At 46.5% G+C, this 16,163-nt stretch overlaps 1 protein-coding gene across 1 annotated transcript in view; it reads right to left on the reverse strand.

The window, feature by feature from the left end:
• The window catches only part of CASQ2 (calsequestrin 2), a 46,712-nt gene that overhangs the window by 3,523 nt on the left and 27,026 nt on the right, over positions 1-16,163 (reverse strand). Inside the window, exons 8-9 of the mRNA XM_038758025.1 lie at positions 11,573-11,627; positions 389-489 (exon numbers count right to left, since the gene is read on the reverse strand). Of these exons, the coding sequence (XP_038613953.1) occupies positions 389-489; positions 11,573-11,627 (156 nt within the window). The remainder of the gene's footprint in view (positions 1-388; positions 490-11,572; positions 11,628-16,163) is intronic.

Here is a 16,163-nt window from a genome sequence, read left to right on the forward strand (position 1 = left end):
CCACTGTTGGGTAGGGACCGTCTCTATATGTTGCCAACTTGGACTTCCCATAGTCCAGTGCTCTGCACACAGTAAGTGCTCAATAAATACGATTGATTGATTGATTGATGATTGATTCTCCCTCGGTGGACCCAGCCCTGATCATCCAACACGCCTAACTCTTCCCTCTCCATCCCTGACTGTCTCCGGTGACCCCAAACGGACCACCCAATCCCCCCGATTTTCCCCTCCCCATCCTTGACTGTCCCCCAGTGATCCAACACCCCCAACTCTCCCCTCTCCATCCCTGTCTCTCCCCCGGGGAGGCCAACAGGGATCACCCCACTCCCCTGAAATCCGGGCCCGTGTGAGTTCGGGGAGACCAGGCCCCTTCCCAACGGCTCCTCACCAGAGGGAAGTCATCTGGGTCGATCCACACGATGCTCAGGTCGGGATTGTCCGTGTTGTCCCTGGCGACCTGCTTCAGGATCTCCAGGAACTCAAAGCCATCTGGAATGGCATTCATTCATTCATTCAATCGGATTTATTGAGCGCTGACTGGGTGCAGGGCACTGGACTAAGTGCTCGGGAAGTCCAAGTTGGCAACATCTAGAGACGGTCCCTACCCAACAGTGGGCTCACATCGTCATCATCATCAGTCGTATTTATTGAGCGCTTACTGTGTGCAGAGCACTGGACTAAGCGCTTGGGAAGTACAAATTGGCAACATAGAGAGACAGTCCCTACCCAACAGTGGGCTCACAGTCTAAAAGGGGGAGACAAAACCAAACATACTAACAAAATAAAATAAATAGAATAGATACGTACAAGTAAAATAAATAAATACACATGAGGTAGGACCTGTCAGAAGCCGGTGCCCAGGGACCCCTCCGTGCCGGGGGGAAGGGCGGGCAGTGAGATTGACGCCCCCGACTGATGTCCCAATACTCCCCCAACCCCTGCCTCAATCAATCAATCAATCAATCAATCGTATTTATTGAGCGCTTACTGTGTGCAGAGCACTGGACTAAGCACTTGGTGTTGCCGACTTGTACTTCCCAAGCGCTTAGTACAGTGCTCTGCACACAGTAAGCGCTCAATAAATACGATTGATTGATTGATTGATTGGAGCATCGGGTGGAGGGTGGGCCCACCTGTTCATTCACTCATCCAATCGTATTTATTGAGCGCTCACTGTGTGCAGAACACTGTACTAAACTCGTGGGACAGGATAATACAACAATCAACACACACACATTCCCTGCCCAAAACGGGCTGACAGCCTAGAGCAGCGTGGCTCAGTGGGAAGAGCCCAGGCTTTGGAGTCGGAGGTCATGGGTTCAAATCTCAGCTCCACCAATTGTCAGCTGGGTGACTTTGGGCAAGTCGTTTCACTTCTCTGGGCCTCAGTGGCCTCATCTGGAAAATGGGGGTGAAGACTGTGAGCGCTGGGGAGGTTACAAGGCAATCAGGTTGCCCCACGGGGGTGGGGCTCACAGTCTTCATCCCCATTTTACAGATGAGGGAACTGAGGCCCAGAGAAGTGACGTGACTTGCCCGAAGTCACACAGCTGACAATTGGCGGGGCCGGGATTTGAACCCCTGACCGCTGACTCCAAAGCCCGGGCTCTTTCCACTGAGCCACACTGCTTCTTTTAAGCAAAATGGTAGATACAAGTCAATCAGGTTAGACACAGTCCCAGTCCCACGTGGGGCTCACACTTTTAAGTATCATCATCATCAATCGTATTTATTGAGCGCTTACTATGTGCAGAGCACTGTACTAAGCGCTTGGGAAGTACAAATTGGCAACATATAGAGACAGTCCCTACCCAACAGTGGGCTCACAGTATGTATGTATCTCTCCCAAGCGCTTAGTCCAGTGTTCTGCACACAGTAAGCACTCAATAAATACGACTGAATGAATGAACTAATTAATTAATATTTGTATTTAAGGTAGTTTGACCCATTCCGGACTCTAGCAAGAGCCCGGCCAGGGCAGATTAGGATTAATTCTCGATTTCTGCACCCCATTTTCCCATTAAATAACCCCTGGCCCATGTTAATTTTAAACAAAATCACTCCACAATTTTCCTAAAACTCCACCTGGGGTTCCCTAGGGCCTCTGGAGCTTTTTTTCTTCTCTATTTGGCTCCGTCATTCTGGTCCCGGCGTGTATTTATCCGTCCCTCATCCCTGCAGGATCTCATCCTGTTTGTGGGGACCGATATTCCCGGCTTCCGGAGGGCTAGTCACCCGGCCCAGTCTAATTCATTCATTCATTCATTCCCTCAATCGTATTTATTGAGCGCTTACTGAGTGCAGAGCACTGTACTAAGCGCTTGGGAAATACAATGTCATCTGCCCATCAGATGCTCTCCCTCCCCTCCCCATCCCCCCCAGCCTTACCTCCTTCCCCTCCCCACAGCACCTGTATATATGCATATATCTTTGTACAGATTTATTACTCTATTTATTTTATTTGTACATATTTATTCTATTTCTTTTATTTTGTTAATATGTTTTGTTCTCCTTCTCCCCCTCCTAGACTGTGAGCCCACTCTTCTAGACTGTGAGCCCGCTGTTGGGTAGGGACCATCTCTAGATGTTGCCAACCTGGACTTCCCAAGCGCTTAGTACAGTGCTGTGCACACAGTAAGCGCTCAATAAATACGATTGAATGAATGAGTGAATAAATACGATTGAATGAATGAATGAATGAATGAATGAATGAATGAATGAATGAATGAAAGGTGCCTATGTCCTGAACATCTTCGCCAGGGACGACGGCTGGCATCCTGATCACAGCGCTTGGTTTAATGCTCCGCACGCAGCACGTGCTCGATGAAGACCATTCCCAGGCGTTTATTACAGTGCTCTAGTACACCTGGCGCATAATAATAATAATAATGATGGCAGTTATTAAGCGCTTACTATGTGCAAAGCACTGTTCTAAGCGCTGGAGAGGTTACAAGGTGATCAGGTTGTCCCATGTGGGGCTCCAGTCTTCATCCCCATTTTCCAGATGAGGTCCCTGAGGCCCAGAGAAGTGAAGTGACTTGCCCAAAGTCACCCAGCTGACAACTGGCAGAGCAGGGATTTGAACCCATGACCTCTGACTCCAAAGCCCGGGCTCTTTCCGCTGAGCCACGCTGCTGGCACATAGTACCAGTGTGGCCTAGCGGAAAGAGCCCGGGCTCGGGAGTCAGAGGACGTGGGTTCTAATCCTGGCTCCTCCACTTCTCTGGGTGTGACCTTCACTTCACTTCTCTGTGCCTCAGTTCCCTCATCTGAGAAATGGGGATTAAGACCGTGAGCCCAACTTGGGACAATCTGATCACCTTGTATCTACCCCAGCGCTTATAACAGTGCTTGGCACATAGTAAGCGCTTAACATATACCATTCTTATTAGTTTTATTATTATCATCAATTCCAACTTGCACTTCCCAAGTGCTTAGTACAGTGCTCTGCACACAGTAAGTGCTCAATAAATATGAATGAATGAATGAATGAACTTACCTGCGCCTCAGTTACCTCATCTGTGAAATAGGGATGAAGACTGTGAGCCCCACGTGGGACAACCCAATTACCCTGTATCTACCCCAGTGCTTAGAACAGTGCTTGGCACATACTAAGCACTTAACAAATACCATCATTATTATTATTATTAGAGTAAGTGCTTAACAAATACCATCATTATTATTATATTCATTCATTCATTCATTCAATCGTATTTATTGAGCACTTACTGTGTGCAGAGCACTGTACTAAGCGCTTGGGAAGTACAAGTTGGCAACATATAGAGACGGTCCCTACCCAACAACGGGAAGTGCTTAACAAATACCATCATATTATTATAGTAAGTGCCTAAGAAATACCATCATTATTTGTTAAGAAGCAGCGTGGCTCAGTGGAAGGAGCCCGGGCTTGGAAGTCAGAGGTCATGGGTTCAAACCCCAGCTCTGCCACTTGTCAGCAGTGTGACTTTGGGCAAGTCACTTCACTTCTCTGGACCTCAGTTACCTCATCTGTAAAGTGGGGATGAAGACTTTGAGCCCCACGTGGGACAACTTGATCACCTTGTATCCCCCCAGCACTTAGAACAGTGCTTCGCACATAGTAAGCGCTTAAAAAGTACCATTATTATTATTATTATTGTTCTCTGTGCCTCAGTTCCCTCATCTGTTAAATGGGGATGAAGACAGTGAGCCCCCCTTGGGACAACCTGATCACCTTGTATCCCCCCCAGCACTTAGAACAGTGCTTTGCACATAGTAAGCGCTTAACAAATGCCATCGTTATTAGTATTATTATTATAGTAAGCGCTTAACAAATACCATCATTGTAATGATGATGACTACGACGATGAGTGCGAAGAGTGCTTAGTACAGAGCCTGGAACGTAGTAAGCGTTCAACAGATGCCATCATCATTATTATTATTATAGTAAGCGCTTAACAAATACCATCATTGTAATGGTGATGATGACTTAGTACAGCGCCTGGAACGTAGTAAGCGCTCAACGAATGCTATCATCATCATGATTATTACTATTATTATTATTATTATAGTAAGCGCTTAACAAATGCCATCATTGTAATGATGATGATGACTTAGTACAATGCCCGGAACGTAGTAAGCGCTCAACAAATGCCATCATCATCATGATTATTATTATTATAGTAAGCACTTAACAAATACCACCATTGTAATGATGATGATGACGACGAGGGGGAAGAGCGCTTAGTGCAGTGCCTAGAACATAGTAAGCGCTCAACAGATGCCATCATCATCATTATTATTATTATTATAGTAAGCGATTAACAAATACCATCATTGTAATGATGATGATGACTTAGTACAGCGCCTGGAACATAGTAAGCACTCAACAAATGCCACCACTGTAATGATGATGATGACGACGATGAGGATGAAGAGCGTTTAGTACAGCGCCTGGAACGTAGTAAGCGCTCAACAAATGACATCATCATTATGATAATGATGATTATTATTATAGTAAGCGCTTAACAAATACCATCATTGTAATGATGATGATGATGAGCGCGAAGAGCGCTTAGTACAGCGCCTGGAACGTAGTAAGCGCTCAACAGATGCCATTCATCATCATCATCATCATCATTATTATTATTATTATTATAGTAATCGATTAACAAATACCATCATTGTAATGATGACGATGACTTAGTACAGTTCCTAGAACATAGTAAGCACTCAACAGATATCATCATCATCATCTCATCATCATCATCATCATCATCGTTATTATTATATTATTATTATTATTATCATCATTATTATTATTATTATTGTAAGCAGCGTGGCTCAGTGGAAAGAGCCCGGGCTTTGGAGTCAGAGGTCATGGGTTCGAATCCCGAATCCACCAATTGTCACGTGTGTGACTTTGGGCAAGTCACTTCACTTCTCTGGGCCTCAGTTCCCTCATCTGTAAAATGGGGAATCAGACTGTGAGCCCCCCGGGGGACAACCTGATCACCTTGTCACCTCCCCAGCGCTTAGAACAGTGCTTTGCACATAGTAAGCGCTTAATAAATGCCATCATTATTATTATTATTAACAAATACCATCATTGTAACGTAGTAAGCGCTCAACAAATGCCATGATGATGATGATTATTATTATAGTAAGCGTTTCACAAATACCATCATTGTAATGATGATGATGACGACAACGATGAGCGCGAAGAGCGCTTAGTACAGCGCCTGGAGCGTAGTAAGCGCTTAACCAATAAAGTTAACAAACGAAAAATACAAACCGGGGGGAACTGGCGCGTGGGAGATTCCAGGCGCGCCCCCCCCCCCGCCCTCCGTCGAATGGACGCGTCCTCGGACGGAGCCCCGCCCACCCCGTGACGTCACGGGCGAAACGCCCGCTCGGCCAATCACCGCGGCCCCTCGCGGCAGCCCACGATGGGCCGAGCGTCTCCATGGCTACGCGGGCGCGCCGGGGAGGGGGCGTGGCCACGTTGCCTAGGTTACGCCCCGAGGACCACGCCCCCTACAGGCCACCCGCGCATTCGAACCTCAGCAAGCTGCGGCCTGCGCTACCCAGCTCCGCCTCCTACATAATAATAATAACAGTGCTTTGCACATAGTAATAATAATAATAATAATGGCATTTATTAAGCACCTACTATGTGCAAAGCACTGTTCTAAGCGCTGGGGAGGTTACAGAGTGATCAGGTTGTCCCACGGGGGGCTCACAGTCTTAATCCCCATTTTCCAGATGAGGGAACTGAGGCCCAGAGAAGTGAAGTGACTTGCCCAAAGTCACACAGCTGACAATTGGTGGAGCCGGGATTTGAACCTGTGGCTCCAAAGCCCGGGCTCTTTCCACTGAGCCACGTAAGCGCTTAATAAATGCCATCGTTATTATTATTACTATTACCGGCACCCCCGGACCCCCCCACAGCATTCATTCAATCGTTTCTCAATCCATCACTAATAATAATAATAAAAATGGCATTTGTTAAGCGCTTACTATGTGCAAAGCACCGTACTAAGCGCTTGGGAAGTGCAAGTTGGCAACATTTAGAGACGGTCCCTCCCTGACAAGGGGTTCACAGTCCAGAATCAATCAGGCCCCCGCCTTACCTCCTTCCCTTCCCCACAGCACCTGTATATATGTTTGTACGGATTTATTACTCAATTTGTACATATCTATTCTATTTATTTTATTTTGTTAGTATGTTTGGTTTAGTTGTCTGTCTCCCCCTTTTAGACCGTGAGCCCGCTGTTGGGTCGGGCCCGTCTCTAGACGTTGGCCGACTTGGACTTCCCAAGCACTTAGTCCAGTGCTCTGCACACAGTAAGCGCTCAATAAATACGATTGATGGATTGATTGAGTGCTTCCTCTGTGCAGAGCACTATCCCAAGCGCTTAGTCCAGTGCTCTGCACACAGTAAGCGCTCAATAAATAAGATTGATTGATTGATTGAGTGTTTCCTCTGTGCAGAGCACTACCCCAAGCACTTAGTCCAGTGCTCTGCACACAGTAAGCGCTCAATAAATACGATTGATTGATTGATTGATTGAGTGCTTCCTCTGTGCAGAGCACTATCCCAAGCGCTTAGTCCAGTGCTCTGCACACAGTAAGTGCTCAATAAATACGATTGATTGATTGATGATTGAGTCCTTCCTCTGTGCAGAGCACTATCCCAAGCGCTTAGTCCAGTGCTCTGCACACAGTAAGCGCTCAATAAATAAGATTGATTGATTGATTGAGTGCTTCCTCTGTGCAGAGCACTACCCCAAGCACTTAGTCCAGTGCTCTGCACACAGTAAGCGCTCAATAAATACGATTGATTGATTGATTGATTGAGTGCTTCCTCTGTGCAGAGCACTATCCCAAGTGCTTAGTCCAGTGCTCTGCACACAGTAAGCGCTCAATAAATACGATTGATGGATTGATTGAGTGCTTCTTCTGTGCAGAGCACTATCCCAAGCGCTTAGTCCAGTGCTCTGCACACAGTAAGTGCTCAATAAATACGATTGATTGATTGATTGATTGAGTGCTTCCTCTGTGCAGAGCACTATCCCAAGCGCTTAGTCCAGTGCTCTGCACACAGTAAGCGCTCAATAAATACGATTGATTGATTGATGATTGAGTCCTTCCTCTGTGCAGAGCACTATCCCAAGCGCTTAGTCCAGTGCTCTGCACACAGTAAGCACTCAATAAATACGATTGATTGATTGATTGAGTGATTCCTCTGTGCAGAGCACTATCCCAAGCGCTTAGTCCAGTGCTCTGCACACAGTAAGCGCTCAATAAATACGATTGATTGATTGATCCTAAGGGCTTGGGAGAGTACACTGGAACAGAGTTGGCAAACACATTCCTTGCCCATAGTGAGCTCCTCTTCGTACCCATCCTGTTCCTCCTCCGGTGGCCCCGGGGTCTTGGGGCCTTGCCAGCGTGATGGGGGTGGACCTGCCCGGCTCGTCGGACGGGATTTCTAGTTGCCAAGTGAGAAATTCCCAAGGCCGAGCCGCCCAGGCCCCAGAGCGCTCCCTCTCTCCATATTCAGTCATTCAATCGTATTTATTGAGCGCTTACTGTGTGCAGAGCACTGGACTAAGCGCTTGGGAAGTCCAAGTTGGCAACATTCATTCATTCATATTTATCAATCAATCAATCAATCAATCGTATTTATTGAGCGCTTACTGTGTGCAGAGCACTGGACTAAGCACTTGGGAAGTCCAAGTCGGCAACATATAGAGACGGTCCCTACCCAACAGCGGGCTCACAGTCTAGAAGGGGGAGACAGAGAACAAAGCCAAACATATTAACAAAATAAAATAAATAGAATAGATATGTACGAGTAAAATAAAGTAAAATTTATTGAGCGCTTACTGTGTGCAGAGCACTGGGCTAAGCGCTTGGGAAGTCCAAGTTGGCAACACATAGAGATGGTCAATCAATCAATCAATCAATTGTATTTATTGAGCGCTTACTCTGTGCAGAGCACTGGACTAAGCGCTTGGGAAGTCCAAGTTGGCAACATATAGAGACAGTCCCTACCCAACAGCGGGCTCACAGTCTAGAAGGGGGAGACAGAGAACAAAACCAAACATATTAACAAAATAAAATAAATAGAATAGATATGTACGAGTAAAATAAAGTAAAACTTATTGAGCGCTTACTGTGTGCAGAGCACTGGACTAAGCACTTGGGAAGTCCAAGTTGGCAACACATAGAGACGGTCAATCAATCAATCAATCAATCGTATTTATTGAGCGCTTACTGTGCGCAGAGCACTGGACTAAGCGCTTGGGAAGTACAAGTCGGCAACATATAGAGACGGTCCCTACCCAACAGCGGGCTCACACTCTAGAAGGGGGAGACAAACAGAACAAAACATATGAACAAAATAAAATAATACATATATTCATTCATTCAATTGTATTTATTGCGCGCTTACTGTGTGCAGAGCACTGGACTAAGCACTTGGGAAGTACAAGTTGGCAACCTATAGAGACGGTCCCTACCCAACAGCGGGCTTACAGTCTAGAAGGGGGAGACAAACAGAACAAAACATATGAACAAAATAAACTAATACATATATTCATTCATTCATTCATTCAATCGTATTTATTGCACGCCTACTGTGTGCGGAGCACTGTACTAAGCGCTTGGGAAGTACAAGTTGACAACATATAGAGATGGTCCCTACCCAACAGCGGGCTCACAGTCTAGAAGGGGGAGACAAACAGAACAAAACATATGAACAAAATAAAATAATATATATATTCATTCATTCAAATTCCCTGGATGCGAGGGAATTTGCTCACGGGGGAGGTCGATGGGGGTTTCAGGAGGGGTTTCCTGGGCTTTCCCTCTCTTCCCAAACCGGGACAGGAGGCGTCTTTGTCCCACTGTTTGCAGGGGACTGGGAAACGAGCCAGAGGCCCACAGGGAAAGGCGATGCCCGCGTGGCTCAGTGGAAATAATAATAATAATAATGATGGCGTTTATTAAGCATTTACTATGTGCAGAGCACTGTTCTAAGCCCTGGGGGGATACAAGGTAATCAAGTTGTCCCACGTGGGGCTCAGTCTTAATCCCCATTTTACAGATGAGGGAACTGAGGCCCAGAGAAGTGAAGTGACTTGCCCAAGGTCACACAGCAGACATGTGGTGGAGTCGGGATTCGAACCCATGACCTCTGACTCCAAAGCCCGGGCTCTTTCCACTGAGCTACACTGCTTCTCAAGAAGAAGCCCGCGCTTTGGAGTCGGGGGTCGTGGGTTCAAATCCCGGCTCCGCCGCTTGTCAGCTGGGTGACTCTGGGCAAGTCACTTCACTTCTCTGAGCCTCAGTTCCCTCATCTGGAAAATGGGGATGAAGGCTGTGAGTCCCCGTGGGACAACCTGATCACCTTGTAACCTCCCCGGCGCTTAGAACAGTGCTTTGCACATAGTAAGCGCTTAATAAATGCCATTATTATTATTATTATTATTATTATTCTGCCATCATGGAAAGGCAGCCTGGCCTAGTGGCTAGAGCCTGGGCCTGAGTGTCAGAAGGACCTGCATTCTCATCCTACAGTGCTTGACACATAGTAAGCACTTAACAAATACCATTATTATTATTATTATTATTATTATTATTATCCTGGCTCCGCCACTTGTCGGCTGTGTGACCTCGGGCGAGACACTTCGCCTCTCTGGGCCTCGGTTCCCTCATCTGTAAAATGGGGATTGAGATTGGGAGCCCGAAGTGGGACCGATCTGCTTGTAACCACCCCAGCGCTTAAGCAGCGTGGCTCAGTGGAAAGAGCCCGGGCTCGGGAGTCAGAGGTCATGGGTTCAAATCCCGGCTCTGCCACTTGTCAGCTGGGTGATTCTGGGCAAGTCACTTCACTTCTCTATGCCTCAGTTCCCTCATCTGTAAAATGGGGATGAAGACTGTGAGCCCCCACGTGGGACAACTTGATCACCTTGTAACCTCCCCAGTGCTTAGAATAGTGCTTAGCGGTGGAAAGAGCCCGGGGTTGGGAGTCAGAGGTTGTGGGTTCAAATCCCAGCTCCGCCGCTTGTCAGCTGGGTGACTCTGGGCAAGTCACTTCACTTCTCTGGGCCTCAGTGACCTCATCTGGAAAATGGGGATGAAGACTGTGAGCCCCTCGTGGGACAACCTGATCAACTTGTACCCTCCCCAGTGCTTAGAACAGTGCTTGGCACATAGTAAGCACTTAATAAATGCCATTATCATTATTATTATAAATTTTGTTGTCTGTCTCTCCCTTCTTAGACTGTGAGCACGTTGTTGGGTAGGGACCGTCTCTCTATGTTGCCGACTTGTACTTCCCAAGCGCTTAGTACAGTGCTCTGCACACAGTAAGCACTCAATAAATACGATTGAATGAATGAATGAATGCATAAATGCCATTATTATTATTATTACTATTAGTCCAGTGCCTGGCACATAGTAAGAGCTTAACAAATACCACAATTATTATTATCCGTGCTTAGTACAGTGCCTGGCACATAGTAAGAGCTTAACAAATACCACAGTTACTATTATCAGTGCTTAGTACAGTGCCTGGCACATAGTAAGAGCTTAACAAATACCACAGTTATTATTATCCGTGCTTAGTACAGTGTCTGGCACATAGTAAGAGCTTAACAAATGCCACAATTATTATTATCAGTGCTTAGTACAGTGCCTGGCACATTGCAAGAGCTTAACAAATACCTCAATTATTATTATCAGTGCTTAGGACAGTGCCTGGCACATTGTAAGAGCTTAACAAATACCTCAATTATTATTATCAGTGCTTAGGACAGTGCCTGGCACATTGTAAGAGCTTATCAAATACCACAATTATTATTATCCATGCTTAGTACAGTTCCTGGCACGTAGTAAGTGCTTAACGAATACCATTATTATCATTTTTATCCACTAGGCCTTGACCTCAGCTCCTCCTGGGCACAGCCCGGCAGGGCGGAGGGTCTTCCCGGGACCCCCACATCACCGGCCCCGAGTTCGACACAGCCCTGGGATGGGGGAGGAAAAGAAAGCAGTCGGGGGGCGGAGAGGGAGAGGCGCTTACCGGGGTCATCCTTCTCGGCAAAGGCCACGATGTGGGTCCCGTCCATATCGTCCTCCTGAGGGGGTGAGAACCAGAGGCGACGTCAGTACCAGTCCATCAATCAATCATCAATCGTATTTATTGAGCGTTTACTGTGTGCAGAGCACTGTACTAAGCGCTTGGGAAGTCCAAGTTGCAACAGTCCCTACCCAACAGCGGGCTCACAGTCTAGAAGGGGGAGACAGAGAACCAAACCAAACGTACTAACAAAATAAAATCAATGGAATTGATATGTACAAGCAAGATAAATAAATAAATGGAGTAATAAATATGTACAAATATATATACATATATACCAGTCCATCCCAGTCCTCCCAGTGGAAGGTTCTGCATAAACTCCAGTCTGAGCCGCCATGCCCGGTGGAAACCCGTATTCTGAGAGGGCCGAGTCATATTTATTTGACTTGTCCAGATTTTCTATTGATTTGGTTAATGATGTGCATCCTTCTAAACTGTGAGCCCACTGTTGGGTAGGGACCGTCTCTCTATGTTGCCAACTTGGACTTCCCAAGCGCTTAGTACAGTGCTCTGCACACAGTCAGCGCCCCATAAAGACGATTGATCGATTGATCTAGCTTTACTTCTATGCTTTGCGCACAGTAAGCGCTTAACAAATACCGTCATTACTATTATTTCAGAATGAATTACTCAGAATAATGAATCAATTATTTCAGAATAGGACTTGACACAGTAAGCGCTCAATAAATACGATTGATTGATTGATTGATTGATTGACACCCGTCCACATGTTTCGTTTTGTTGTCCATCTCCCCCTATTAGACTGTGAGCCCGTTGTTGGGTAGGGACCGTCTCTAGATGTTGCTGACTTGGACTTCCCAAGCGCTTAGTCCAGTGCTCTGCACACAGTAAGCGCTCAATAAATACGATTGAATGAATGAATTCGTTCTTTCATTCGTTCGGTCGTATTTATTGGGCGCTTACTGTGTGCAGAGCACTGGACTAAGTGCTTGGGAGAGGGCAATAGAACAATAAGCAGCAAGTTACAGCTCTGGAAACCCAAGCCCAGAGATAATAAGTGACTTGCCCCAGATAATAATAATAATAATAATAATAATTGCAGTATTTGTTGTCCATCTCCCCCTTCTAATGATGGCACTTATTAAGCACTTACTATGTGCAAAGCATTGTTCTAAGCACTGGGGAGGTTACAAGATGATCAGGTTGTCCCACGTTGGGCTCGCAGTCTTCATCCCCATTTTACAGATGAGGTTACTGAGGCCCAGAGAAGTGAAGTGACTTGCCCAAAGTCACACAGCTGAGAATCGGCAGAGCAAGGATTTGAACCCATGACCTCTGACTCCAAAGCCCGTGCCCTTTCCACTGAGCCACACTGCTTCTCTTAATAATAATGATGGCATTTATTAAGCGAATACTATATGCAAAGCACTGTTCTAGGCACTGGGGAGGTTACAAGATGATCAGGTTGTCCTACGGGGGGCTCACAGTCTTAATCCCCATTTTACAGATGAAGTCACTGAGGCCCAGAGAAGTGAAGTGACTTGCCCAAAGTCACACAGCTGACAATTGGCAGAGCCGGGATTTGAACCCCTAACCTCTGACTCCAAAGCCCGGGCTCTTTCCACCGAGCCACACTGCTTCTCTTAATAATAATGATGGCATTTATTAAGCGCTTACTATGTGCAAAGCACTGTTCTAAGCGCTGGGGAGGATATAGGGTGATTGGGTTGTCCCACGTGGGGCTCACAGTCTTCATCCTCATTTTACAGATGAAGTCACTGAGGCCCAGAGAAGTGAAGTGACTTGCCCAAAGTCACAGAGCTGACAGTCGGCGGAGTCGGGATTTGAACCCATGACCTCTGACTCCAAAGCCCGGGCTCTTTCCACTGAGCCACGCTGCTTCTAGACCGTGAGCCCGCTGTTGGGTTGGTACCATCTCTAGATGTTGCCAACTTGTACTTCCCAAGCGCTTAGTCCAGTGCTCTGCACACAGTAAGCGCTCCATAAATACGATTGAATGAATTGTTGGATGGGGAGGTGGGTGGGTGAGCCCACTGTTGGGTAGGGACTGTCTCTATATGTTGCCAACTTATACTTCCCAAGCGCTCAGTACAGTGCTCTGCACACAGTAAGCGCTCAGTAAGTATGATTGATTGATTGATTGATTGATTGGGAGCTGCAGAAGGCTAGGGGGTCCCGGAGGTTGGGCACACAGAAGGCTCTGGGAACTGAATCTGAACACAGGCCGCTGTTGATGTTGAGCCCCCCGCCCTGGACTCACTGGAATTTCCCTACGGAAAATCCGTGTTCTTCACCTTTCTCGATCCCCGTTTCCAACTCAATTGCTTCCAATATAAGCAGAATCCTATCTAAATGCTAATTTTTTTTTCCCCTCGGAGTTCAGGCAGGACAAAAGCACCCAAAATGCTAAAAGATTAAATGGAAAATGTCCTTTCAAGTGGAGACGCCCCCCACCAACTCCAGGCCCAGGCCTCTCTGGGGGTTAAATGGTCTCGGGGAAGGTTTTGGGCTGTCGGATTCGGCTCTGTTTTCATTCATTCATTCATTCAATCGTATTTATTGAGCGCTTACGGTGTACAGAGCACTGGACTAAGTGCTTGGGAAGTCCAAGTTGGCAATATATAGAGACGGTCCCTACCCAACAGCGGGCTCGCAGTCTAGAAGGGGGAGACAGACAACAAAACATATTAACAAAATAAAAAAGTAGAATAAATACGTACAAGTAAAATAAATCAGCAGCCATGCCGTGTGTTTGTGTGTGAGTGCACGCGTGTACTTGTGCGTGTTTATGTGTGGAGAGTATGAATGCGTGTGTGTGGGGGGGATTCATTCAATCATATTTATTGAGCGCTTACTGTGTGCAGAGCACTGGACTAAGTCCAAGTTGGCAACATCTAGAGACGGTCCCTACCCGACAACGGGCTCACAGTCTAGAAGGGGGAGACGGACAACAAAACAAAACACGGAGACAGGTGTCAAGTCGTCAGAAATAGAATTAAAGCTAAATGCACATCAACAAAATAAATAGAATAGTAAATATGTACAAGTAAAATAGAGTGATAAATCTGTACAAACATATATACAGCTGCTGTCCCATGCACGAATATGTGTGAGAGCGTTTATGGAGGAGGGTTGGCCAGAGTGAGCAGAAGTCTAAACATGCCCCTTAATAATAATAATAGTAATAATAATGGCATTTATTAAGTGCTTACTATGTGCAAAGCACTGTTCTAAGCGCTGGGGAGGTTACAAGGTGATCAGGTTGTCCCACAGGGGGCTCACAGTCTTCATCCCCATTTTACAGATGAGGGAACTGAGGCCCAGAGAAGCGAAGTGACTTGCCTAAAGTCACACAGCTGACAGTTGGCAGGGCAGGCAACCTGATCACCTTGTATCTTCCTCAGCGCTTAGAACAGTGGTTTGCACGTAGTAAGCCCTTAACAAATGCCATCATTATTATTATTATTATTAGAGGGGGAGATGGCCATTAAGAGCTTAACAAATGCCATTATGATTATTATTATTATTATTAGGGGAGACGACCATTCAGATCCCGGCTCCGCCAATTGCCAGTGGTGTGGCTTCGGGCAAGTCACTTAATTTCTCTGTGCCTCAGTTACCTTAATGGGAATTAAGACTGTGAGCCCCCCCCAATGGGACAACCTGATCACCTTGTAACCGCCCCAGCGCTTAGTATAGTGCTTTGCACATAGTAAGCGCTTAATAAATGCCATTATTATTATTATTATCAATTATGGACAGGTGCTTTGCGGCTGAGGGTGGGGTGACTATCAAGAGCTCAAACGCACGGGTGAGGCAGCACTTAGAACAGTGCTTTGCACATAGTAAGCGCTTAATAAATGCCATTATTATTATTATTATCAATTACAGACAGGTGCTTTGGGGCTGAGGGTGGAGTGACTATCAAGAGCTCAAACGCACGGGTGAGGCAGCGCTTAGAACAGTGCTTTGCACATAGTAAGCGCTTCATAAATGCAATTATTATTATTATTATTATTATCAATTACGGACAGGTGCTTTGGGGCTGAGGGTAGGGTGACTATCAAGAGCTCAAACACACGGGTGAGGCAGCGCTTAGAACAGTGCTTTGCACATAGTAAGCGCTTCATAAATGCCATTATTATTATTTTTATCAATTACAGACAGGTGCTTTGGGGCTGAGGGCGGGGTGACTATCAAGAGCTCAAACGCAGGGGTGAGGCAGAAGGGAAAGGGACTAGAGAAGGCCTTTTGGGGGACGCGTGTCTTCAAGAAAGCTTTAAAGCTGGGGAGGGGGGTGGTCTGTCAGATTCATTCATTCAATCGTATTTATTGAGCGCTTACTGCGTGCAGAGCACTGTACTAAGCGCTTGTCGGATGTGAAGGGAGGGGGGCAGCCCAGCGTGAGGACGCAAACGAGGGTCAGCGGAGAGCTAGAGGAGACGGAGGCCCAGTGAGTAGGTTGGCGAGGTGAGGTAGAAGGGGGCGAGGGGATTTGAGGGCTTTAAAGCCAACGGTGAGGAGCTACTGTTTGACGTGGAGGTGGATAATA

This window comes from Tachyglossus aculeatus, chromosome 16 (assembly GCF_015852505.1).
Source record: "Tachyglossus aculeatus isolate mTacAcu1 chromosome 16, mTacAcu1.pri, whole genome shotgun sequence".
Lineage (NCBI taxonomy): Eukaryota > Metazoa > Chordata > Mammalia > Monotremata > Tachyglossidae > Tachyglossus > Tachyglossus aculeatus.